General features: G+C 49.9%; 1 protein-coding gene and 1 pseudogene across 2 annotated transcripts in view; both read right to left on the bottom strand.

Annotated features, from left to right (window-relative positions):
* The window catches only part of ERN1 (endoplasmic reticulum to nucleus signaling 1), a 617,499-nt gene that overhangs the window by 83,994 nt on the left and 506,814 nt on the right, over positions 1-26,691 (bottom strand). For both annotated transcript variants that reach the window (XM_085617236.1, XM_085617235.1), the window contains exons 14-16: positions 9,379-9,469; positions 8,110-8,299; positions 7,825-7,924 (exon numbers count right to left, since the gene is read on the bottom strand). In XM_085617236.1, coding sequence (XP_085473362.1) covers positions 7,825-7,924; positions 8,110-8,299; positions 9,379-9,469 — 381 coding nt within the window. The remainder of the gene's footprint in view (positions 1-7,824; positions 7,925-8,109; positions 8,300-9,378; positions 9,470-26,691) is intronic.
* On the bottom strand, positions 790-2,445 carry LOC146810243 (18S ribosomal RNA; annotated as a pseudogene).

Below are 26,691 nucleotides of genomic sequence, written 5' to 3' on the forward strand. Positions count from 1 at the left end.
ACCGGCCGGCGAGGGGGAGGCTCCCAGAGCGACGGGAGCAGGCAGCCCGACCACCGTCAGTCCCTCCCAGTAACCAGGAGGGACCGCGCGAGTCTTCAAACCCCCTCGGCCCGGCTGCACAGGACTGGGTCGAACCAGGTATCTGGCAACGAGGGAGGGTCGCCCCACCTGCATGTCAGCCGCCCGTCGCCGGGAGGCCCTGAGCCATGCCGGCGGGCTGGCGATTAGCCCACCCCACCCTTGCCCATGTCTGAGGCGCCAGAAGGTAAGAACCAGGTGGCTCCCCATCCCGCACTCCTCCCACTGAGAGGAGCCGGGGTCCCCTCGCAGGCCCTTGGCTTCTTCTCTTTCAGGCCACCCGGGAAGGGCCGCTCCTCGGATGCCCGGAACCCGGGACTCTGGAGGGCCCAGCTGGCAGGCAGGGCCTTTCGAGGGGCGAAAGTGGTACCAGCCTGGGGATGCACTGCCATTCGGTTTTCCCCACACCGCAGGGGTTGTGCCGGGTGGGCTTGGGTTCAGTCTTGAGAGGGCCTACCGCTGTGCCCCTCCCAGAGAGGGACAGGGGACGCCCCCCCACTTTCCTGGTCCCTCTCGCATCAGTCGGGTCCTCCCCATTGGAAGAGGCCAGCCGAAGGCCCAGTCCTCACCCAAGTGCCCCATGTGGTCAGGGACCCCTCCACCAGCCGGGGGGCGCCATCGCAGGTCCGTGCCCCGTGCCTACGGTATGCTTGTAGCAGGCGGTCGAGGGCTTTGGGCTGATGCCGTCGGTCGCTCGGGCCTATCCGCTGTTAATGATCCTTCCGCAGGTTCACCTACGGAAACCTTGTTACAACTTTTACTTCCTCTAGATAGTCAAGTTTGATCGTATTCTCGGCACTCTGCCAGGGCCGCTGCAGACCCCGAGGGGCTGATCCGAGGACCCCCACTAAACCATCCAATCGGTCGTAGCGACGGGCGGTGTGTACAAAGGGCAGGGACTTAATCAACGCGAGCTTATGACCCGCACTTACTGGGAATTCCTCGTTCATGGGAAATAATTGCAATCCCTATCACGAATGGGGTTCAGCTGGTTACCTGCCGGCGAATGGTAGACACACGCTGATCCATTCAGTGTAGCATGCGTGCAGCCCTGGACATCTAGGGGCATCACAGACCTGTTATTGCTAGATCTCGTGTGGCTGAACGCCACTTGTCACTCTAAGAAGTTGGACGCTGACCGCTGGGGTCCGGTAACTACTTAGCATGGAGGAATCTTGATCGTTATCGGAATTAACCAGACAAATCGCTCCACCAATTAGGAACGGCCATGCACCACCACTCACAGAATCAAGAAAGAGCTATCAATCTGTCAATCCTTTCCGTGTCCGGGCCGGGTGAGGTTTCCCGTGTTGAGTCAAATTAAGTCGCAGGCTCCAATCCTGGTAGTGCCCTTTCGTCAATTTCTTTAAGTTTCAGCTTTGCAACCATACTCCCCACGGAACCAAAAGACTTTGGTTTCCCGGAAGCTGCTCGGCGGGTCATGGGAATAACGCCGCCAGATCACTATTTGGCATAGTCTATGGTCGGAACTACGACAGTATCTGATAGTCTTCGAACCTCCGACTTTCGTACTTGATTAATGAAAACATTCTTGGCAAATGCTTTTGCTTTGATTCGTCTTGCGCCAGTCCAAGAATTTCACCTCTAGCGGCACAATACAAATGCCCCCGGCCGTCCCTCTTAATCATGTCCCCAGTTCCGAAAACCGACAAAATAGAACCGGAGTCCTATTCCATTATTCCTAGCTGAAGTATTCAGGAGACTGGCCTTTGGACCCTCAGGACACTCGGTCAAGGGCTTCAAGGGGGCGCCGAGAGGCAGGGGCTGGAATTACCGTGGCTGCTGGCACCAGCCTTGCCCTCCAATGGATCCTCGTTAAAGGATTTAAAGTGTGCTCATTCCAATTACAGGGCCTCGAAAGAGTCCTGTATTGTTATTTTTCGTCACTACCTCCCCGAGTCGGGAGTGGGTAATTTGCGCGTCTGCTTGGATGTGGTAGCCGTTTTTCAGGCTCCCTCTCCGGAATCGAACCCTGATTCCGTGTTACCCGTGGTCACCATGGTAGGCACAGAAAGTACCAGCGAAAGTTGATAGGGCAGACATACGCATGTATCGTTGCCGTCACGGGGACGTGCGCTTGGCCCGAGGTTATCTAGAGTCACCAAAACGGCCGGGCCCGAATTGGTCTTGGTCTGATAAATGCACACATCCCGGGAGGTCAGCGCTCTTCTGCATGTATAAGCTCTAGAATTACCACAGTTATCCAAGTAACAGATGGAGCGATCAAAGGAACCAGAACTGATTTAATGAGCCATTGGCAGTTTCACTGTACCGGCCGTGTGTACTTACACGTGCATGGCTTAATCTTTGAGACAAGCATATGCAACTGGCAGGGTCAACCAGGTAGCCGTAACTGCTGACGGGGTGGGTTTGGGAAAGCCGCGTGCCCGTCTCCCCGACCGGCAACCTTCGCACACCCCTCCCTCTCGGGAGCCTGCTAGGAGAAGGACCCCGCCCGCCTGGGCGGGAGGGCTCGCTGGAGGGGGTGGAGAGGTGCAGTCGCACAGGCACCAGTGGGCCCAGCCATCTCCCATGGAAGGGAGAGGCGGGCCGAGGCGGGCCGAGGCGCTGGGGTGCCGGGGTCTGGGGGCACCCCTCAGAACGGTTGTCCCAAGCTGCTGTGGAAATGCGCTGGGCGATGAGGGATGACGGCGTCGCGCGCTGGGCCGACGGACCTGCCGGAACCAGCGTCCGAGGGCCTGGCGCCACCCGACCCCTTCCGCTTGGGTCGGACCACTGGGGGACATGAGCTGCCAGGGCCGCTCGGCCTTGGCTCTGCTGGGTAGGGTGAAGGGCCTCTCGCCAGGCCCTCGAGTCGGACGGTCCATGTGGGGTGGTAGCTCTTTGCTTGGAACTACAGCCGAGGCTGGCCAAGCAGTCCATCCCTAAACAGACTGAGATTGCCCAATCAATTGGAGTACGGCCGGGGCCTCCCCTGGCAGGCCGCCCTGTGTGGGGGGATGCCTGCATCGTGTCCCTGCCTGCTCCCCGGGCGAGCAGGACTGGAGGAAAGGCCCATCGGGAAGGGGCTGAGAGGCAGGCGCGGACCCGGGCCCCTGGAGGCCCCGGCAGCAGGGCCCGGGTGCTGCCTTCCCCTGCTTCAGTATCGCCGGACCTCACGGAGGTCTGACTGACCCTCTCCCTAGTAATCCGGAGAAAAGTTACCCCCCTTTCTTGTAATCCATGCGCACTGAGTGACGGAGGGGACCCAAGTTGCAAACGTGCCCGACCTCCTGGAGCCCTCGCTGGGATCGGGGAGGCGAATGAGCCTTCATCTGGACTTCCAGGGAAGTCCAACCATCTGATTGCCCCATTGGAAAGCACTGCGCGCGACCAGATGGCCGAGGGGATAGGTGCGACCAGATGGACGAGGGGAAAGGTGCGGCCAGATAGCCTGGCTCGAAAGCCCTAGCAAAAGAGTGAGCGGGCGCCGGGGCATGGGAGGCCGGAGACTCAGGACCCCAGCTGGGCCTCAGCCATGGGGCTGCGAGGGGGAGCCGACGGGCCCTCCGACCCGGGACCCACGGACACCCTAACAAGCAGGCAAAGCGGGGGAGGACTGCATGGGATCGACGGACCCCCGTCCCGGGCCCTTGGCGGAGCGGCAGGCCGGGGGACTGAGCCCAGGGCCCGGTCACGCCCGACCTCCTGGAGCCCTGGCTGGGATCGGGGAGGCAAACAAGACCTCATTGGGACTTCCAGGGCAGCGCGGCCATCCGGTTGCCCCACTGGAAAACATTGCGCGCATCCAGATGGCCGAGGGGAAAGGCACGACCAGATGGCCGGGACCAAAGGACGGCAATCTGCCCGCCCTGTGCCTTCACGAGCGGGCTCCTGCCTGCCCTTTGGAGGGCTCGGGGGCTCAGCTTCCCGGGGGCTCGGAGACCCCAGCTGGGCCTCAGGCATGGCGAGGCCCGCAGGAGCTCTCGGGCCCAGACGCCCAAGGGAGGACCAGCCGGGGGCCCCGATGGAGCCCGTTCCGGGCACTTTGCCGCACGGTGGGTCATAGGAGGGAGCCCCTGATGCTGGGGACATGTTGCCCGGACCCAGCCCATCTGGTCCCTGGCTGTGAACCGTCAGCCCGAGAGGGGTTCCTGCATACCCTGCCCCTAGTAATCCGGAGGAAAGCTACCCCTCTTTCTGGGCACCCGTGCGCACCGAGTGACAGAGGGGAGCCAGGGCGCGGAGGCACCCGACCTCCTGGAGCCCTGGCTGGGATCAGGGAGGCAGACGAGCCCCCCATTGGAACTTTCAGGCCGGCCCGGCCATCTGGTTGCCGTATTAGAAAGCATTGCGCGCGAACAGATGACAGAGGGGAAAGGCGCGACCAGATGGCCGGGACCGGAGGACGCCAATCTGCCCCACCCCTAGCCTTCGCGGGAGGGCTCCCACCTCCCCTTGAAGGGCTCGGGGGCTCCGCGTCTCAGAGACCACAGCTGGGCCTCAGGCATGGGGAGGCCCGCGGGAGATCTCGGGCCCAGACACCCATGGGAGGGACCAGCCGGGGACCGACGGAGCTCGTCCCGGGCACTTTGCCACTTGGCAGGCTGGAGATGGGAGCCCCCGGACGGTAAGGGAGGTGTTGTCCGGGCCTAGCCCATCCATTCCCCGGCTGAGACCCGCCAGCCCGAGAGGGGTTCCGGCATACCGTACCCCTAGGAATCTGGAGGAAAGCGACCCCTCTTTCTGGGAACCCGTGCACACCTAGTGACGGAGGGGACCCAGAAGGTGGAGGCACCAGACCTCCTGGAGCCCTGGCTGGGATCGGGGAGGCAGACGAGCCCCCATCAGGACTTACAGGCCGGCCCTGCCATCAGGTCGCCCCATTGGAAAGCATTGCGCGCGACCAGATGACAAAGGGGAAAGGCGCAACCAGGAATGTTGCTGCCACCAGTGGGCTCTGACCCACACAATTTTTGCTCTCTGGCCAAAGCAAGCTTCTCTTTGCCAAGAGCAAGTTCTTCCCTTTCAATCCTCAGTTTGGCTTCCTTCATTCTGACCTCATGCTCTCTCCTCTGGGGGGGGAAGTCATCCCCCTGTTGGCTGAAGCATTGGAGCTTCTTGAGTGATAGGAGTGGAGAGAGTCCCCTGAGGGAGATCTACCCCTTCTATCTCTCTTTTTAAGATTACTTGGGGGCCTGTAAGGGAAGCTCCCATGCAAACTCCCATGCAAGCTTAAGTTAGCCTGACTAAGTCTTCTGACTGGGGTCTTGCTACCTCCCTCTTCCTCTGTGGTCTCTTCTAACTCATCTGTATCAGTTAAGTCAGGGGTCTCTTCTGTGGAGGGGAGGCCCTTATCTACAGCTATGGCACCATACTTGGCGGCTCTTTCAGCATCATAGGCCTCCAGAAGCTCCACTAGCTGTCTCAGGGTAGGGTAGGAACCCTGTTTTAATCTCCTGGAGGTACACAGTTGTCTCATCTCCTGGAAAGTGAATGCATCATATCTAGAGGGAATCTGTGTAGGATTCTCCTCTCCTGAGGGAGTATCAGTGTGATCTCCATTCAGGGACATGATTCTAGTGAGGGTGTGGTGTATGCACCTACCTACACTAGTTGTATCTACTAAACCTCTCTAGTAGTTGTAAGTCTGGGCGTGCTAGGCCCTTCAACCTACAACAACTAAGTCCAGTAGGACTCTAGTATTTATAATCTATGTTATATGTACCTAAACAATATCTTATGTGATCTTTCAATTTAGTATCTCAAGATTTCAATGGTATTACAACAGCAAGCTCAGATCCCAACCGCTGCTCACCAATGTGAGAAGTTGGCCTGATATATGATGTCACTAATTCTAGTGTACACCTTGTATCAGTCCAAACAACCCTTATGGTGATTGGTTGTAAAGTCAACCTTATAGACCAGCTATCCTAGTGGTAGCATGGACAAGAACAGTCTTAGGCTAAACTCTGAATGGCATGTGAATCAGGAAGACAAAACTTGCCGCCTCTGCAGTGCAGGACCTGAAGATCTAATCCACATAATATGTATCTGCCCAGCCTTAATGGACAAAAGGAGATCCTTATTACGCGCAATATGGAACCAGAAGGGCATTAGAACCTGTAGACATGCAGTCAAATTAGGTTTTAATCCGCAGGAGATCCAATTAAACTGCAGATTTATAAAATACCTTGACGTAGTGGCGGAGAGAATTAAGGAGACACAAAATGAGGAAACTGAGTAATAAACAGACAGTGCCTCTGAGTATAATTTATGGGCTATAGCTCTAATGAACAACACCAAAAAATGTAAACTATTAACACGAACTTCATAATTTTAACTTCTGACAATTAATTTTTACTTTTGATGTGTATCTCTTTTAAAGCTGTATATCTTAAATTGTAAGTTTTAATGAACTATGCAATAAAACTTCTTATTTCGTGAAATACGGGGCCCATTAACTTCATATTTGCTTAATATAAATGCTGATTGATGTCTTTTCCCGCAATGTACCAGATCTGCTATTTTTTTTTCTTGCTGTCAAACTTGTCTGTAATTGAAATACTGTCCATTGACGATTGATGTCATGTGCTGATCTAGTTGCTTGTGATTTCTAAGCCTACACAAATGCTGATAACCTTTTTGGTTGCATGTGTTATGAAAATTGCAATTAAAAAAATTTAAAAAACGTTTTACAACTGCCGAAAGATCTTCATATATAGAGCACTGTGATGGTACTTCTACATGAGGTGATAGTATGGACCCAGTGTTACTTGTGGTTGCCACGTAAGCAGTGTATTTTCACTTTTCTTATGCTTGGACTTTTCTTCTTGTGAGTACTTTTGATTGTGGACAGCCAAGCATTGGGCTCTGGTACAAAGCTTCTTTTTCTCCCTCCAAGAGCTGGGTTTAGGCTTTTTGACTAGGAAATCTGCAAGGCTTTACATTCAGTAAATAGAAGTAGTGAGGAACAAACGCCCAGAACCCTGAAAAGACAACAGCTCAAACTATTTACTTGAAGTCAGATTAATACAAACACTGTTAGTTCTAGGAAGAGTTATTCAAGCACTTTCAAAGCTTTATGACAGCTTGCAAATAGTTAATGTCTCAAATATTGAATTACTTAAGCTAGACCCTTTACCTTGAGGTCATAAAAACATACATGAAAGCCTGCAGAAAGCACTCTCTGAAATGCTGATGAGGTGCAACCTACAAATCAATACAAGGGATCAGCAAACAATGCTGTTGTGCCCCTCAGGACATCTTCATATCTGTTGAGAAGGAAGACGATAGCCATTTGCACACCAAAAAAAAACGATTTTTGCACTACATCTAAAAGCACCTGTTAGAGGACGCAGCACTATTTCAGCAGAGTGAGCGCAGATAGTTATTACATGCAAAGTGTCCGGAAACATGCAACTTGGAACTGTCAGCAACAGCACCAAGACATATGCATTTAATACATGGCTTGTAGCTTGTGACAAACCATCCAAGTACACTCATGAAAACACGATGCGAGGAAATGCGAGAACCTGTATATGAATACTAATAGCCCCAGGAGACAAGTAGATAGTACATTCTACAATGGCAAACTAAATTAACTTTTTGCTACACCTTTTTCTTAAATTGACGAACGGGGCTTAGTGCCACACTTACACTCTATCTCCCCCTTGCTCACACTCAGCACATCAGGAAATAAGTGGACTACCAATGCAGAGTGATTTACGACTAATATAACGAACAGAGGCTAAGGAAAAAATATTTTTGTAGACAGATGCTCACCTATATTGAGAGAATGCAAATAAGCAAGTCCGGACATCGTCTGCTGCAATAACTCTATGGGTTCCAACCCATGACGATTAAAGTTCTTGAGTTCCACATACTAAAACACAAGGTAAGAAACACATATTTAACTTATTGCTAAATATCGCTAAATAGATACAGCATCTTTTGAGGTTGGGTGCATACAGAGACCAGTCCAAGAGTAAAACAACCTTCAACAAAGTCAATCAACAGGCACACAAAAGAAGGGTTGCTTAAGATGGAATACATTATTTTCACTCCTACCTCCTGCAAAGTGGCAGCACATAGCTCTATGGCAATATACTGGAACTGTCGGTCTTTCTCGGTACAGAAATACCTAATAACATTTGGGTATTCATCAGACTCCCGGAGCAGCTGCACTTCCCGATCTGCAAAACTAAAGCATTCTGGAAGAATTCTTTTCACGGCAACATCTCGATTATCAAACCGACCCCTGAGGAGATGGAAACAAAAAACTGTTATTGTTGCTAAATCACCGGACAACCAAAATAGATCCCCGAGCATACTACAGGTTCAGGAAGCAGACATCAACCAATTCCTTATCAGAAAATCTGAGATGAAGTCAGCAAGTGCAAGGGCAGCAGAAAGTAGGGAAGCATCAAGCTAAAGCAGGCTTCTCCAACGAGTAGCTCGTGAGCTACTGGTAGTTCTCCAGGTACCAATAAGTAGCTCTTTTGTGTGCAACGTAGCCTACCGAACTAGAAGCTTTTGCTTTGTTGAATTAATATATGCATGCCAAAATTGAAAGCATATATTCAAGATGAAATTTTTTTTTCTTCAGAATTTGTAGACTGATATTTAGAGAAAAATGGCTGAATTTCTAAAATATATTTAAAGCCGATATTTGAGTAATAAATCACATGATGTTGGGAAAACTTATTACTGCTGTTATTACAGTAATGCCAGAAGCTTTACTTCAATAGCGGTTATGTATTACTCGCGTAGAGGCATTCTACATTGACAAAGCCTTTATTACACTACTACTGGCGATCATGCTTGGAAAACTGAGACGATCACTGCTTGTAATGGTACAAATTCTGTCCACTAATGTAATCTTGTCTGGTGTGGTCAGTATTACAACACCTAAAATATCAGTAGTTCGGGTGATTTTCATTGAACAGAAGTAGCTCTTATTACAGGAAAGGTTGGAGACCCCTGAGCTAAAGTAATAATTTGGCAAAATCAAGGGGGGGGATTTTATCTCTGTCATGTTTTGTGTTGGTTTACATTTATTTAAACACCTGGAATGTTCCACGTTATTATACTAACAAGCTTCAAATGTTGTTCATATTTGACATAGTGCAAGGATTAGTTATACAACAGGATGAAATAAGAGCCAACATTTCTAGGCTAAAAGCAGAGCATAGTTGCACTGTCATAATCGGTGATGCGTTTGGTAGAAGTAATGCATAATAAGGGTGGATAGTGTGAATTACAGACATTAAGAGTTCTAACAATTAATTCCAGTGTAAATGGATATACGACTGGCACCCAATTCTAATATGAGCTTACCTGTATACTATGGTGCCCTCAGCTCCATGTCCGATCATGTCTTTGGGGTTAAATGAAATCTTTCCAATGTTCACAATATTCTGGTCTTCGTCTGAATGAAATAATATAACAAGAGAGCATAAAACGAGCACACAGCTCGAAGGAGTCAGAGTTAGTCATTTTAGAGTTTGGCTATAGCAGTGGTAAAACGTGTAACACAAAATGGAAAACAAATATTTTGTAACGTCCACTCAATGCTCTCTGAGTACACCTGGTATTGTTTACCACAGCATTTATTGATTTATTCTCGGTTTGAACTAGCAGCAATTCCTGATTGCGGTTTCCAGACCACAAGTCCTGCAACATGTTCTATCAGCCTTAATGGGTCGTTCCCTGAGACCAGTGGCCATTTGCATGGAATGCATATAAACACATTTTAATTAACAATCATGTATCCTTAAGAACTATACATTACTAAGACACATTGTGTTGCCATACTATGTAAAGGGAGACAAAAACACAATATTTAACCCTGCATAGACAGTACGCCAAAACAAATGAATTGAAAGATTTTGTTACTTACCCTGTAAGCATCTGTTCTTTGCATGTGGTGCTGTAGATTCACATGCTTTGTATACTCCGGCCATCTCATGTTGGGTTGGGATGTGTGCAATTTGATTTTCTTCGAAGAAGTCTTTCGAGTCACGCAGTAGAGTGACTCCTCCTCATGGTGATAATGCGTATTGGCATCTACTCCATTGTTGGATTGTTTTCCCGCAGGCGGGTGAGAATGGAGAGTAAAGCAAGTGTAAGCAAAGATGTGCACGTATATTAAAAGGTTAAGGAACTGCAACGACCACATGTGTCCAAGGAGGAGAGTGAGCGTATGGTAATTTACAGCAGATGCTTACAGGGCAAGTAAAATAATCCGTACCAGGCATGTGTGGCAGTAGATTCAAATGCTTTGCATAGACAGTATAGCACTGCCTGCCAAAGCGGTGGCTAATCTGTGGGTGTTGCAGGTGCCGGAAAGTGTACACATAGCACTGCCTGAACTTGAGTTTGTTGGCATGTTAGAATATGCACACAATAATGTTTATAGAAAGTGTGTGGTGTAGACCAAGTAGCTGCTTTCCATATATTAGCTAGTGGGATATTGCCCAGGAAAGCCATAAAAGACCCTATCTTGCAAGTAGAGTGTCCTTTTGATTTTAACATAACATGTCTAAAAGCATTTAACTGCCCACCTGGTATTAATTTGGATATAGGCTTTCTTTTATGATCAGGCAAACAAGCAACAAAGAGCTGTTTTTTTTTGCAAAAGTCTTTAATTCTGTCAATGTAGTACATAAGGGCTCTCTTAACATCTAATGTATGGAGATCCCTTTCCACAACCGAGTCTGATTGAGGAAAGAACACCACAACTCAACTGATTATGGTGGAAATCAGAGACCACCTTTGGAAGGAATTTTGGGTAGGTGCAAAGTATCACAGCTGGAAGAAAGGCTCTTCTAAGGTTAGTGCCTGGAGCTCACTAACATGTCTGAGTGCAGTAATGGCAATTACCAAAGTGACCTTCCAAGATATAAATTGAAGGGAGCAGTTATGCAGTGGTTCCAGTCGTGGACCTATAAGTCTTGTGACAACAATGTTAAGATTCCAGGTAGGTCCAGGTGGAGCCCGGGGTGGAATTACTCTCTTGCGCCGGTTTATAAAGGCTTTGATGACTGGTACTTTAAACAAAGACAGGTGTTTTCTATTTTGCAGATAGGCAGCTACTGCAGCCGGATGTAAGCGTATGGATGGGAATGCAAGGCCAGAGAGCTGTAGATGCAGCAGGTAACAAACCATGACCTCAGGATCCAAATTGCTAGGTCGGGTTCCTTGGAATTTGGGTGCCTGATTTCTTCATGATTCTCAGGGAGAAGGTCCGGGTTGAGGGGAAGCCTCTTATGGGGAACTACGGATAGTTCTAATTGTGTTGTGAACCAGGGCAGTCGGGCCAATGTGGGAGGGTCTATTAGGAGTGTGAGATAAGCTTGCCTGAGCTTCCGAACCAGAAACAGAAGGAGACGGATAGGCGGAATACCTGACCAGCTCATCTATGGAGGCAAAGTTTGGGCTTTTTGCATTGTCCGCAGTTGAGAATTGATCTATTTGTGGAAATCCCCACTTGTGGAAAGGAAGGGAGGTGGACTCAAGGGTGGAGTTGTTGGAAGTTTCCCACTAACAGATGACTGTTGTGATGCAGAGCCCAACGCCAAATGGTATGAGATAGGTGTGATAACTGTAGAAAATATGTCCCACCCCCTGTTTTTGTAAATAGTAAATGGTTGTCATATTGTCTGTCCGGACTTGGACAACATTGCAGATCAGGTGAGGTGTGAATGCTTTCAACGCTAGGTGAACAGCTTGAAACTCTAGGTAGTTGGTGTGGAGACCCTGGTGTTTGGTGTCCCAGAGACCCTGGAATGTAAGTGAGCACCCCAGCCTGTCAGTGATGTGTCCACTATCAGGATGATGTGGGGAACAGGGTCGAGGAAAGGCTGCCCTTTTGACAGGTTGTTTGTGTTCCACCACTGCAGAGAGCGAGGAGTGCGGCTGTCTAGCAACATCAGATCCTCTATTTGACCCTGTGACTAAGAACACTGTTGTGCTAGACATTCCTGCAGCGGATGGACGTATGTGTAATCGTATATGTGACACCATGGCGATGCACAAGGCCATCATTCTCAGTAGGTGCATGACAGCTCCGAATGCGAACCGTTGATTGGCTTGGAAACATGGTAGTAGTGTTTGGAAATTTTGGATTCTTGCTGTATTGGGACAAGCTAATCCCACCTGTGCGTTTAGGATAGCCCCAAGATATGGTTGAATCATCCATAAAGGTTGAAGATCAGATTTTTGGACATTAATGGTGAAGCCTTGGGAGGGGGGCTGTGCATGGCGGACGCGTGAGCTTGGAGCTCCGTGCTGGCCCCGACCTTTATCAGCGTTATTGGATTGTTCTGGGGGCCGGGAACGCATCAGCAGTTGTCCTGACGGTGCTGGCTTACTTGAGGGCTGGTCCTTGAGATTGCACAGCCGTGTGAGTGGCAGCGAGACGATCGGCTCCCCGCCGGCTGCTGGTGCCCGAAGCGAATCAAGATGGAGGCTGTAAGCGGACCCGTCTAACCTGCAGAGCGGAGTTCGGGCTCCCCCACCCCGAGGATCGGGCTGAATCCAGTAGCCCGCGCACGAAAGACTGCAGCATACGGCGACACGCTGTGGGGGAAGCCCGGAGTGAGTGATCGCTCCCGACCCATCTGCGCAGCGCTGTGCCAACACGCTGTGCGTGAGGTGAGGCGGTGGGGTGCGGGCCCGATAGGGGTGAAGAGCTGCGAGGCGTGAAGTGATGTCAGCCCAGGGCGGGGGTGCGCGGGGGCGAGAGAACCGCTGTGGGGACTGTTGCCCCAATAAGGCCAGCACCTGAGAGGGGGGTGCCCCACTACAGCGGAGGCCTGCAGATTGCTGGGGCCTGCTTTCTCCCCACCTTGCCCGATTGCTTTGAGACAGTGCTGGATTGCGGTACCCCAAGCTCCCACACACGCAGGACTGGGCTATGCTGGGAGCTGCAGTCGTGGAGGACACGACGATGGGCAGGGCAAGCGTTTGGGCCCACATCAGGGCTCAGGGGGTCGAAGCGTGGGTCTGGTCACAGGCCCTTTCCCCTTTCTCTTTCTGAGGGAAGAAAGTGCACACATCGCCCTGACTGGCCGGGATTGTAGCTTGCTGTGGCCTACCGGACGCCTCCCGGACCCACGGATTGAGCCCTGAGGAGCGGAGGAGACCGGTCCTTGGTGGACCTGTTGACAGTACGACAGGGTGGGCATCACCTTGGTGAGTGTTAGGACCCCCCCCTGCCTGGACCTGTAGCGCCCTGATCAATGCTGGATGTGGCGGAGGGTGTGCAGTCATAGCGGGTTCTGTGAGGCCCTGGATGTTGGCGTGGGTCCATCCCCGAGCAGCTGCCCGGCTGCAGATAGCGCACAGTAGAGCGAGTCCTCATAGGCTCTTTACCGCTGCAGGTAGGGTGTTGGAGTTCTCCTGAGTCTCAGTGGACCAGAGCCGTGGTGCGAGTGGCGGATTTACGATATTGGCTGTTGGCCTGACCTCCCCTCCGGACAAGACTTAATGGCCGAGGGGCTGCTTACTATCATGGGCAAACCACGGGGCCGGCAGGCCGGTGCCGCACAAGACCCAGAAGATAGCGCCGAGGAACATTCGCAGCCCGCCCTGGAGGCCCCATTACTATAACAGTTGGGCAAGATATTGGAAGCCATAGCGGATACGAAGGCTACCCTTCACCAAGACATCAGCACTGTGGCAGTAGGGCTGGGTCTTCTGCAGGAGGAGCACAAGAAGCTTTTGGAGCGGGTAAAGGAGACCGAATCCAGTATCACCGCAATGGCCCCTGCTCAAAAAGCCCTGGAGCAGAAGATGGGAGCACTCACAGACAGGGTGGGGGTGCTGGAGCGGAGAGCCGAAGATGCAGAGGGCTGCAACATACTGAACACCGTTCAAATTCTGGGCCTGCCGGAAGGAAGCGAGAGCAGTGACATGGTGTCCTCCTTGGAACGTTGGCTGAGAGAGGTGGTGGTACCTGAAGGTTTGTCAACCTTTTATACTCTGGAGAGAGCTCCGGAAGCGAGAGCAGTGACATGGTGTCCTTCCTGGAACGTTGGCTGAGAGAGGTGGTGGCACCTGAAGGTTTGTCAACCTTTTATACTCTGGAGAGAGCTCCCCGGCTCACGGCCAGACCTCCGGTGTAGGGGCATCCTCCGGGTCTGGTGGTGGCCCGCCTGCTTCACTTCAGGGATAGAGACTTGCTCCTGCGGAGGGCATGGATGGATGGCCCCATCTCTGTTGATAACAGCAAGGTCTCCCTCTTCCCTGATTACACTCTAGAGGTCCAGCGGAAAAGGGCCTCGTTTCTAGAGGCCAAGAAGATGTTGAGGGAAGAGGGCCTCCAGTATTCCCTGATGTTTCGTCCCAGTTTCAGATCGAGCTGGATGGCATCACCCATTTCTGTGGCAGCCCAGACGAGGCCTGGGACTGGATCGAAGCCTATAGGGTAGGAACCTCCGAGCTTGCGGGCCCTAAAACTCTAGGGCGAAATAAAGCTGAACTGTGGAAGTGACCATGGCGCCGCCCCCGTAGGGGAGCCCCCAAGAAACAGTCTTCATCACAAACAGAGGGAGGAACACCCCGGAGGCTGGGACCCGCTCGTCGAGGGACACTGGGGACAATGACTGACTCATTTCATAGTTGCAGTGTGAAGATGCCAGTGGTGACCCCGGGCACGGCTGATGAAGTCATCTGAGATTGCCCGAGCTCGTCATTTAGGGTATTGCTAGGCTGCCAATGGAGAATCCTGTTCTTGGGACGTCCTATTCCGAAGGAGCCGGCACGCTCTGGCCAGCTTGTGTGTCAGATCTGTCTTTTACCCTAGCTTTGCTCCTTTGTCCACCCCTCCCTGGGTACCTTACTAGTGTAGGGTCTCACTACGAGAAATGTTCCAAACGCTGTTTGGGCGGCTGACCGTTGTCAGGTTGCCCTGGGATCGGGGAGTTGTTTACCATTGGGGGTTCACTTGTTTTTTGTTTGATTGTTTGCAGGTGAGGGCGGTTGTGTACATGCGGGGGGTCCCCCTATGGTTACTGTAGGGCGAATTCTTGCAGGAATGGAGAGTACATCTAATGCCCTGAGGTTTCTATCTGGAACATTCGTGGGATGGGAACATTGGCTAAGCGGCATAATATATACTCCTACCTGTGGCGCAGGGACGTCCACATCGCGTTCCTCGAGGAGACGCATCTTAACGAGGAGGAGGCTGGGAGGTTAAAGAAGAGGTAGCAAGGCCAGATCTTTGCGACCATCTTTTCGGCTTTTGCCTGGGGTGTTCTGATTTGGGTGAGGCCTGGGGTCCCCTTTGCTCTCGACCGCTCATGGCTTGATACAGAAGGGTGGTATGCCCCATTTACGGGGCGACTGGCAGGGCGGGAGGCAACGCTAGGCACTGTTTACGCACCTAACCAGGACCAAATCGGTTTCCTGGAGTCTTTCTCCGCCTCCTTGGCTCACTGTCATATACTGGGGGGTGATTTCAATTGCGTGGCAGATGTCATAATTGCCCGCTAGCACCCTTCCCCACCAGGGACGCAGCCACATTGTACAGCGTCTGGCTTCAGGACATGGATATCCCGCTGGGGCCTGGAGGATACCTGGAGACTGCAGCACACAGTACATAGGGAGTACTCTTTCTTCTCGCCAGTCCACCAGGTTCATACCAGGCTAGACACATTCCTCTGCTCCCCGGCTCTAAATGGTTCGGTTTCTCACTCTGAATATTTGGGGCGCACTTTTTCGGATCACAGCCCACTGCTGATGGTATTTCAATTATTGGGTCGGCACCCTCCGATTTCTACCTGGAAGTTAGGAAGTATTGCTTGATGATGCCCCCTTTCCGAGCCTCCCTACTAACACTTATTGAGTCATACTTTCCTAACAATGCCGGCATTAGAGATTTCAGGTTGCTCACTTATTGTCCTGAAGATGATTTTAAGTCCCTAAAAGATCGAAACGCCGTCGACCCCACAACAGGAACTTCCTCAATTGTACTTACCTATGTGAAGTTCCTTTTCTGTTGTCAATGCGATGTAATGTTTTTAAGTTCACCTCACTTTGTCACATTACGCACCTGTCACTTTATGCACTGTATTACTTCGACTATTTCTAATCATGCTTGTGTAAAATAAAATGTTTATTTTACACAACATATGCTCCCCTACTACTACTTTCGTGCTCCCGCAATGATTAATTGTCTAGCTTAAATTTTATCTTGTGTCCTCCTCGGGGACCCCGCTTGGTTGCATAGGACCCGATTGGGCCAAACTGAACCGTTGTTTTCCCTAAACACATGCTAATCCCAGGTTCTTCTAACGGGTTACCCTTGTTCTACCTTACTAGGAAAAGAATTGGTGGCAGAGCCTTCATTGACTGAATGGCGCAAGGTTCTACGTTACTCTGGGAAGATCTCCCGCAACACTCGGTTGAAATACATCTAATTCAACTACACTCACAAGACGCCTGACCGGCTTAATGTGACGTACGGAGGGGAAGTGCGACAGTGTCCCAGATGTGCTCACCCAGATGCTTATTTTGGCCAAATGACCCGGGATTGCCAATGGGTGCGCCCTTACTCGGAGGACATATTGGCCAAGCTTAAGGACGTACTTGGGAGGGAGCGGACCTTAACGATTCAGACATGTTTGTTGGGACTTTACCCCCAGGCCACCTAAACGCAAAGTGGGGAACCGCCTGTTAGATCTCGCAATGGGCCTAGCTAAGCGCAGGATAGCAATGGAATGGAAGTCATCCAGGGGGCCACAACTTGCGGTCTGGAATAGAGATGTTATTGCATGGGCTGGGGCGGAAGGTAGAGCCTTAGTCTGGGAGGAAGTCAAAGGAGTGAGATTTGGCCCAATTGCTGAGCAATGGAGAGAGGCGCTTGCTGAATGGGAGAATCCGATGGGAGCCAGTAGTGAGGAGGGAGACTCGGAAAGTGATCCGCATACAGAGGCCAGGGCTAACGCATAGCGTGCAGGGTCCCACGGAACACCGCGGGTATGATTTTTGAAAAGGTCTGCTTGAGCCAGAGTAGCCTGCGACTGTACCGAATCGGGCACAAGACAGTTGTCTGCTGTGGAGGGGGTATCCCCATTAGTCACTCCTGAGGAGTTTCATGTTTCAATTTCCAACGGATGTCAAGGCCCGGACGTGTGCACACCTCTCCTCTGCACGAGTTGTTTCGTTTTCACTATTCTTTTTTAGGTCTCACCTACGCAGTGCGCATGCACTGCTAAGGAGGGCCTTTAGCCGTCGCTCTGCTCATTTTCAAGCACACACTCGTGCTTGTGGCGGCATACACCTTGTGGGAGCGCGCAGGGGCTCGCCACAAGCACGAGTGCAGTGCCTGAAAATGAGCAGATTGCTCTCCTAACCGTGCGCACGCGCGCACCACTCGCGGGCTCCCCTTCTGCCCCCCCCTCGCTCACAACCTCTCCGCTTCATCATCTATAGGCGGGGGATGGGCTTGTTTTTTCAGGGCAAGCACACCACTCGCCAGACACGGTTTAATTTTTGGGAGGCCGTTTCACCTTAAGGGATACACTATTGTTTACTTGCCCAGGTTTTATATGCATTTCCTTCGTCTCTCCTTTTGGTTCTCTCGCCTTTATCTACAACTCATCAAGGTTTTTCTCTGATGGCGGACTTCAATTCTGCGCTCAATGCTGCCCCGTGGAGTTGACTGGTGGCTGCTGGGGTGTTGGGTTGGGGATCTACCCTCCGGCCGTCCTCCTTTCCGGGCTTGTTCGCAACTGCTTGTCCCCTGCTTTCGCCTTGCCGGATTGTTAACGGGGCGCATAAATTTCGTTTCCCCCTATGGAGGTGCTACGGAGGGATTCACACAGCACTGATGACCAGTGCCCCCATACTTGATTCCACTCCTTGTGCCGGTGAGTGAAGCACCCTCTTGGTCTCTGCTGCGGCCTCCCCTTTTTTTGGGGGCGATCAATGGTGACTTAATGCAGCTTTATGAACAACGGGAGAACAACGAAGGGCTTTCCATAACACTGGTATCCAGTTCCCCCGAGCTCGTCTCCACTCTCCGAGCCGGTGAGAGAAGCGCTCTCTTGGTTCCCGCGGCTGCCCCCCCCCTTTCTGGGGCGCCCAAGCTGACTTCGCGACTCATTGAACGATGACTCTGTTACCCATGCAACCCAGAGTTCTGTTCTCGGCAACGACCCATTTTTTTTTTAACGGCATTCTCCAGCCCTCCTCCCTGCTAGCCCCGGCAGCTGCCCCTGGAGCCAGATCCTTCGTTATTTTGTTGTTTTTGAACTTTTTCACGTGCTTCCGCCATCTTGCGTTTATGCTACTCTGTGCCTGAGTCATGGGTCCAGCATCATGACGGTCCCTGCCTGATTCTCTGGCCGTCCTTGATTCGCCTGTCGGACCTTTTCCCCCAAGGTTCCCTTCTCCCCTTCTCATTTTGTTCCACCCTCCACGACCCTGGGGAGTTATGATTGTTGATCTCCAGCCGGTCAGTTGTTACTCTGAACTTCTACCTTCTGTTGCCGATTTATCTGACGTAATTGCTTTTCTTCTCCAGCCAGTGACTCTCCACCCTTTGCCTCTTTTTAGGTTTCGCCTGAGCCAGCGCATGCGCTGCTCTGCGAGACTTTTAGTATACAGGTTTTCAAAGTGCTACCAGACCTCTCTGGCCGAACGCTTGCGTTCACGCGAGCGTGCACGCGCACAGCCGCCATCTGCCTCCCTTCCAGCACGATCACTGCTGCGCGCGCACCACTCGCGTGCTTAGCACAGAGTGCGTCCTCACAATCACTTTCGCTTTGATCGCGATCACTTTCGCTTTCACTGCCGCGCGGCCGTTACTTTTACAGCCGCACGTCCAATGCTTGTTTTCTCATGTTACCGAATGCTTCTCCCCCTTTCTTCCTCTATCGCACATCTATTTTCATTCTCTTTTCCTGCTGTATTTTTAAGGTCTTAAGTTAGTAATGCCTTTTGTTTTTACTAAAATGCATTCACTATAAGCTTATTTAGAACTCAGTTTCGGCTCGTTACCTTACGGGTTTGGTGCCATCACCATCCCTTATTATTTCACCGCTATGGCTTTTAACCTCTAGGCACATCACAATGGGCATTTATTACTTTACTTTCGCCTTCCAAATACAGATTTTCCCATTTTTCCCGTCATGAGCTTAGCACAGAGTGCGTCCTCGCGATCACTTTCGCTTTGATCGCGATCACTTTCGCTTTCACTGCCGCGCGGCCGTTACTTTTACGGCTGCACGTCCAATGCTTGTTTTCTCATGTTACCGAATGCTTCTCCCCCTTTCTTCCTCTATCGCACATCTATTTTCATTCTCTTTTCCTGCTGTATTTTTAAGGTCTTAAGTTAGTAATGCCTTTTGTTTTTACTAAAATGCATTCACTATAAGCTTATTTAGAACTCAGTTTCGGCTCGTTACCTTACGGGTTTGATGCAATCACCATCCCTTATTATTTCACCACTATGGCTTTTAACCTCTAGGCACATCACAATGGGCATTTATTACCTTACATCCTTTCGCCTTCCAAATACAGATTTTTCCATTTTTCCCGTCATGAACTCAAGGACATTTTCCCTTTGACGCCAACAAAGTATGAACATGCCTTTTCCGAAAAGGTTATTCTTCCCTTCCAATATTATATAATTAATACTTTGCTTTCCTAACGTGGATACCACGCCTCTCGACTTAGTTATCCTAACCTGCAAATGTATGATTTGCTTCAGATGCCTACAACTGCCAAATATACCCAGCCTCTCATACGTAAGATACTGGTTAACTCCACTCCTGTATTAAATAAATAAAATGTTTATTGTTACTGCGATCGGAATTCACTGGCCGCAGTAACTCTTCCATGCACTTCACCTCCCGTCACCGATTACAGCACGCCTCTGACTTCAGACGCCGACTTCTCGTCAAGTCGCCTTGTCCTATTTAATCATGTGAAACATGCACGGGCCGGCATATCGTTGTTTCTCGGGACCGCAGAGACCACTTTCGGAACTAAAATCATGACAGTAAGTCTGTCTGTTAGACTTAACTTCACCGTGCGCCTATCATACGCTATATAGGATAGGTCCCCAACACTACTCCACTTGTTTCCCCGCAGACTTTGAGCACATTAAAACTGTAATTTTAACTGTGATTTTGCCGTCGATTTTGGGACATCAAGTTGACTTATTCCTTTCTTTAGTGTCTAACACTAAATGATGCACAATTTGTCCCTCATGTTCCGCATTGAACTTTCCTTATCCATTTAGAATAGTTTACGATTATCCTGCGCCCAACATAACATAAGAGGTAGAGTGGGCTATTCATATTTTGTTTTGCTCTTGCTTTTTCTAAAGATTGCATGACTACAAACAAGACGTTTTGGTAAGTGCTGCCCTCAGAAATGTAATCTCTTCGCTCCTAATGACCACCTGTAAAAAACATTAACTTAAAAGGACAGTGACGCAAAGTACATATTCATAACCTCTCACAACTCTGGAGCTCTTTGGGTTGTTCTCCTACTGCAAAGATGAGGGTTTTTAAAAGGACTGTAGTGTACTTTTTATATGATGTGTGTGTCTCTTTCTCTCAATGCAACTTTAATATGGTGAACTTTGTATCTACCCTTTAGACTACTAAGATCTTTGTAGACCATATTCCGATGCCTTTTACACCAAACAGAAGCTATCTATTGACCTCAACTGCAATTTTGATCAGGGCAAATTGTGTGCACTTTTGGTACCTTATAAGTGTTTAGCCATGCAACAGTTGATGTTGTTGCACCAAGGATATTGTGCTGCATAACTAAATACCTATAAGGTCCCAAAAGCGAGACCTATTGTCTATGCCAATGCTTGTTTTTCCTTGGACTTGTTCTTTGTGTTTTGTTACTATGCCCTTCTTTTAATAGATGTAACTGTGAAACTTTATTGCTATGTTCATCATGTAAAGCGCTCTGATACCTCCGGATCTAGCCAGCGCTATATAAAACTCTATAAATAAAATAAATAAACATCATCCTTTTACCAAGTTCAAAAGAAATGTAAGTATACATTTAAACGCACATCAGGTTTCTCTGCGTTTTGATCGCAAGAATCTCAGCATTTTCTCAGTGAGAGAAAGAAGTAACCGTTTATAACAGGCTCAATGCCAGTGCATTCTTGTTTGGCCAGGGCCCTAAACGTTATGATATTCTATTAAAATGTTGCCTTTTTCAGAGTATGGTTGCCTTCACGACGGAGTTTGGGAAGATTTCAATTTTGAATAAGTTAGTTTTTAGTCCAAGGGGCTCCCTTCTTTACTCGGTTATTAACTCTTTCAGCGCTCCTTCACTATTAATGAAGGAGCGCTGAAAGAGAGAATGCCTTCAGTGTTCATGAACAACTGTCCAGCAAGCAGAGCGCCCTGCCCGGGGTCTCTTTCTGGAATCCAATTAGTAGGAAGCAGCTGCACTGCCCGCATTCTGCACCTTGTACAGTTCGTCCTGACACCGTCCTACGAAAAATACCGTTTTCCAAACAGAGCACTTCCTCCTGTGGCCAAGAGCTCCTCCAACCTTCACAATGGTTGTTGTACAAACTCCAAGCGTACTGCCGGATCAGGCTGTTTAATCTAGTACTCAAAAATAAACATTGAATTTTGAGCTGGTGTCTGGCTTCTCAACATCTCTGCTGCTTCCAGGCGCACTGAATCCCTATCAGGAGTTAGGCTTTCTGTGAAGTGCACCTTCACTGCCAGAGGCCTCGTGGGTAGCATAAGAGACTCCCACTGAAACACATCAATGTGCACTCATCTAATGCTGGGCTTCATCCCAGGTGAGTTCATGCACCTAATGCCATCACTTTATAAGGTTGTATTGAGTTATTGACCTCACAGTTTGTGAGTTGTGGTTTGGTGAAATAATGGCATGGCTGACTCGGCCGTTCATTTTGCCATTCAGTTGGGTGACTCGAACCACCATTTTATTATAGTGCTTTGAGAAATGGAATATTGACATAATGCTACAAAAGCTTAGATTATTACTACGTCTGTGCTTTCAAGTACTCTTCTTAAGGACAGACTACCAGTCAGGAAGAACGAACGGAATTACCGTTAGAATTTTGCTATATCCGATCACGAGTGGGATGGTGTTGTCACATCTAGTTTTCCCCGGTGTGGGAATACCAGAACTGATTTAACCAGGTGGCAGTTCCGTCCGGTAACAACACAGGAGGCTTTAGCTGCAACAGGAGCCAAGTTCATCCCCTGACTTTGCCTTCATGCAGGGTAGCATTTTTTTACCCCTACCAGGAGTATCTGCTTCTTCCCTCACTTTTTACTCTCTACTCCCCTCTCGCTCTCACTTCACCCTCACCTCCAACAGAATCTGCCACACACATTCACCACCTTCTCAGAGCAGCTGGTTAAAGTGTGCGTAAATCCTAGGGAATCAGGAATTCCATGTGGTTTTATGCCTAGTAATTCCAGGTCCACAGTTATTCCCCAGCCTGTGGTTTAACTCATACCAGCACAGTGTCACTGCATTTGAGCACACACAGTGTCACTGCATGTGAGCACACACAGTGTCACTGCATGTGAGCACACACAGTGTCACTGCATGTGAGCACACACAGTGTCACTGCATGTGAGCACACACAGTGTCACTGCATGTGAGCACACTTTTCACATGCAGAGTTCGCACTTCACCAGTACCAGCCAACTTATAATCAGGCCCTTGGAAACATCGATTTTTGTTTTTAATCCTTTCTTCTCATATATGCCATTTACCAGAAAATATTTCAGCCTAACACTTCATATGTATATGAAGTATTAATATAAAGAGCGCAGCACCACCACTTCAGAATGACTCAGCGCCACCCCAGCATCACTCAGCGCCACCCCCGCATCACTCAGCGCCACCCCAGCATCACTCAGCGCCACCCCAGCATCACTCAGCGCCACCTAACCCAGCACAGCACCACCTCAGCAGAGCACCATCCCTGCATCCGCACAATACCACCTCCTCATCAGTGCACCACCACCAGTGTAGCACCAACTCAGCATCAGTGAAGCACCTGCGCACCACCACCTCAACATCACACAGCACCATCTCAGCATCAGCATCACCTCTGCATCAGTGCACCAGCGCAGGCCTACCTCAGCACCAGCGCAGCCCCCACTTCAGCAGCAACTCAGCACCAATGTAGCACCGCTGCAGCATCACAGCTGCCCCATCTCAGCATCAGCACAGCATCACCTCAGCACAGAACCAACTCAGCACCACCAGAGCTTCAGATAAGCAATGCCTGAGCACCAGCTCAGCACCACCACCTCAGCATGACACTGTATCAACACAGCATCACTCATTGCCACCACAGCATCACTCAGCAACACCTTCACACCAATGCAGCACTGCTTCACCATTAGAGCAGCACCATCTCAGTATTAGCACAGCTCTTCATCAGTGCACCACCATCAATGCAGCACCAACTCCGCATCAGCACAGCCCCACCTCAGCAGCATGTCAGCACCAATAGAGCACCACTTCAGCATCAGTGCAGCATCACCTCATCACAGCACCAACTCAGCATCACTCGGCACCACCTAAGAACTAGCTCAGCACCACCTGAGCACCAGTGCAGCACCGCCACCTCAGCATGACTCAGCACCATCTCAACATCACTCAGCACCATCTCAGTATCACCTGAGGCTCACATACGCACTAAAACACCAACACCTCAGCATCACTCAGCACCACCTGAGAACCATTCACCATCACCGGAGTATCATCTCCGCACCAGCACACCACCACCTCAGCACCACCTCAGTCTGCCCTCGGAATCTGGGATCTGTTGGATCTCTCCTAGTGTCCGTCTGCTGCTCATGTTGCAATTCATGTACTATTTCTCAACCTCCACTTTCCTGTTGTTTATGTCGCCCCCCCACTCCCCCCCCAAAAAAGCAATAACAAACAAGCATTAGAACAGGCAGGAAGAAATTGCAAGGACAAAAAAAAAAGTAATATGCTACTTACCAGTTTGCATCTGTTCTTGGCATGTAGAGCTGCAGATCTACACACTCTGCATAGATCGCCATCTGGTGTTGGGCCCGGATGTTGCAGTTGTTTTGCAGTTGTTTTTCTCTTGGAAAGTCTTTGGAAGTCACAAGGTATGTGACTCCTCCTTTGGATCATAGTGCGCATGGGCTTCGGCTCCATCCTCAGATTGTTTTTCGCCAGCGGGGAAATGATGGAGCTTTGTAAGAAACAGGAAAGATGCCCATGTGTGCTGTATGTAAATAAGATAAAACTGGAACAGCTAAAGGTAGTCGGGGAGGTGGGTGGATCTGCAGCTCTACATGCCAAGAACAGATGCATACTGGTAAGTAGCATATTCCGTTGGAGGCATCTGAGCTGCAGATTACACACTGTGCATAGATTGTGTAGCAGTACCCTCTCCTAGCGGCGACCACCAGTATCTGTTGCAGTTGTTTGAAACAGTGTTTTGAGGACAGCCTGGCCCACAATAGCTTGTTGCTTAGTTTGCATGTCTACACAATAGTGTTTAGTGAACGTGTGCGGTGTAGACCATGTAGCTGCTTTGCAGATATCATCTAAGGGGATGTTCCCTAAAAATGCCATGAAAGCACCTATCTTACGTGTAGAGTGGGCTTTAGGGGGAACAGATAGCGTTCGTTTTGCTTTGTGGTAGCAAATCTGTATGCATTTAATAATCCACCTAGCTATCCCAGATTTGGAGATGGGGTTGCCTTTGTGTGGTGGTGAGAAAGACACGAATAGTTGTTTGGTCTTGCGAAAAGGTTGTGTTCTCTCAATGTAGTAGAGTAAAGCTCTTGTGACGTCTAGGGTGTGTAGAGCTCTTTCTGCAAAGGTTTGTGGCTGCGAGAAGACTACGGGCAGCTCCACAGATTGATTGAGGTGAAAGGGAGAAATAACTTTAGGAAGAAATTTTGGATTAGTGCGGAGAACAACCTTATTATGATGCATTTGCAGAAAAGGTTCTTGAATGGTGAGTGCTTGTATCTAACTGACCCTTCTGAGGGAAGTAATGGCTACAAGGAAAGCTGTTTTCCATGTTAAAAATTGAAGCTCACATTCATGTAGAGGTTCAAATGGAGGCCCCATTAGTCTTGTGGGAACGATGTTTAGGATCCACACCGGTGCGGGTGACACTAGGGGGGGGGGGGGTGAATTATTCTCTTAAGGCCTTTTATGGCAGGTACTCTGAAGAGTGATAGATGCGGTCTATTTTGTAGATACGCTGCTATGGCAGCAAGGTGTAGTCTAATAGACGTGTAGGCTAGGTTGCATCTTTGTAGGTGTAGTAAGTGGACTATGATGTGTTGGATAGACACATCTAAGAGATTGACATTATTGTTGTGACAATAAATCACTAAACGTTTCCACTTGGCTGCGTAGCAAGCTCTAGTGGTAGGTCGTCTAGCTTCTTTAATGACGTTCATACAGTCAGGGGGAAGATTAGGGTAACCAAATTCTAGGATTTCAGGAGACAGATCACAAGGTTGAGCTGAGCTGGGTCCGGGTGTCTGATCTCTCCATGGTTCTGGGTTAGGAGGTGTGGAGAGAGGTGTAATTTTTGGTGCGGAACTATGGAGAGTTCCCAGCAATGTAGTGTACCACGGTTGTCTGGCCCAAGTTGGAGCAACTAGGATGAGAGTTAGGGAATGTTGCTGTAGTTTGCGCACCACTTCTGGAATGATTGGGAGAGGCGGAAAAGCGAACGCAAATCTGCCTGACCAGTTCATCCATATCGCATTGCCTTTGGACAATGGGTGTAGGTATCTGGCGGCGAAGCTTGGGCATTTGGCGTTCTCGTGGGTGGCGAAAAGGTCTATCTGTGGTTGCCCCCACGTTTGAAAGAATGGTTCAAGAACTTGAGTTTGACGGCTCAACAGATCTGCAATGGTGTTTTGGACTCCAGGGACATGTTGTGCTAGGAGAAAAATGTTTTGAGGTATGGCCCACCTCCATATGGTCTGTGCTAGCAGAGAATGTGTGCCGCCCTGTTTTTGGATGTAGTACATTGCTGTCATGTTGTCTGTGCGGACTAAGACAGCCTTGCCTGAGACGTGCGTTTGAAAGGGTTTTAGGGCTAGAAATATAGCCAGTAACTCCAGATGATTGATGTGGAGTAACTTTTGTTGAGGTGTCCAACTGCCCTGCATGGTGTGATGTAGTAGATGAGCTCCCCAGCCAGGGAGCGATCCGTCTGCAGTTAGAACTATTTGAGGTACTGGCTCTAGGAACGGTCGCCCTTTGGAAAGGTTTTTGGTGGTCCACCACTGCAGAGAGCGATGGGCACGACTGTCTACCAACAAGATCTGTAAGCTGACCTTCAGCCTGGTTCCATTGGCGTGCTAGGCACTCTTGGAGAGGACGCATCTGGAGTCTTGCATGAGGTACTATGAATATGCAAGAGGCCATCATCCCTATAAGTTGCATAAACACTCGGGTTGGAAGACAGTGTTGTGGTTGAAATTTGGCGCGAAGAGCTTGTATGCTTGCAATCCTGGCAGGGCTGGGGTAGGCTAACGCTCTTGAGGTGTCTATGGTGACACCGAGGTATTGTTTTACGTGGGAGGGATGCAGATGGGACTTGGCGTAGTTTACTGTAAAGCCCAGGTCGTGAAGTAGTTAGATAGTGGCGTG

The sequence above is a fragment of the Triturus cristatus genome, chromosome 7 (genome assembly GCF_964204655.1).
Source record: "Triturus cristatus chromosome 7, aTriCri1.1, whole genome shotgun sequence".
Classification (NCBI taxonomy): domain Eukaryota; kingdom Metazoa; phylum Chordata; class Amphibia; order Caudata; family Salamandridae; genus Triturus; species Triturus cristatus.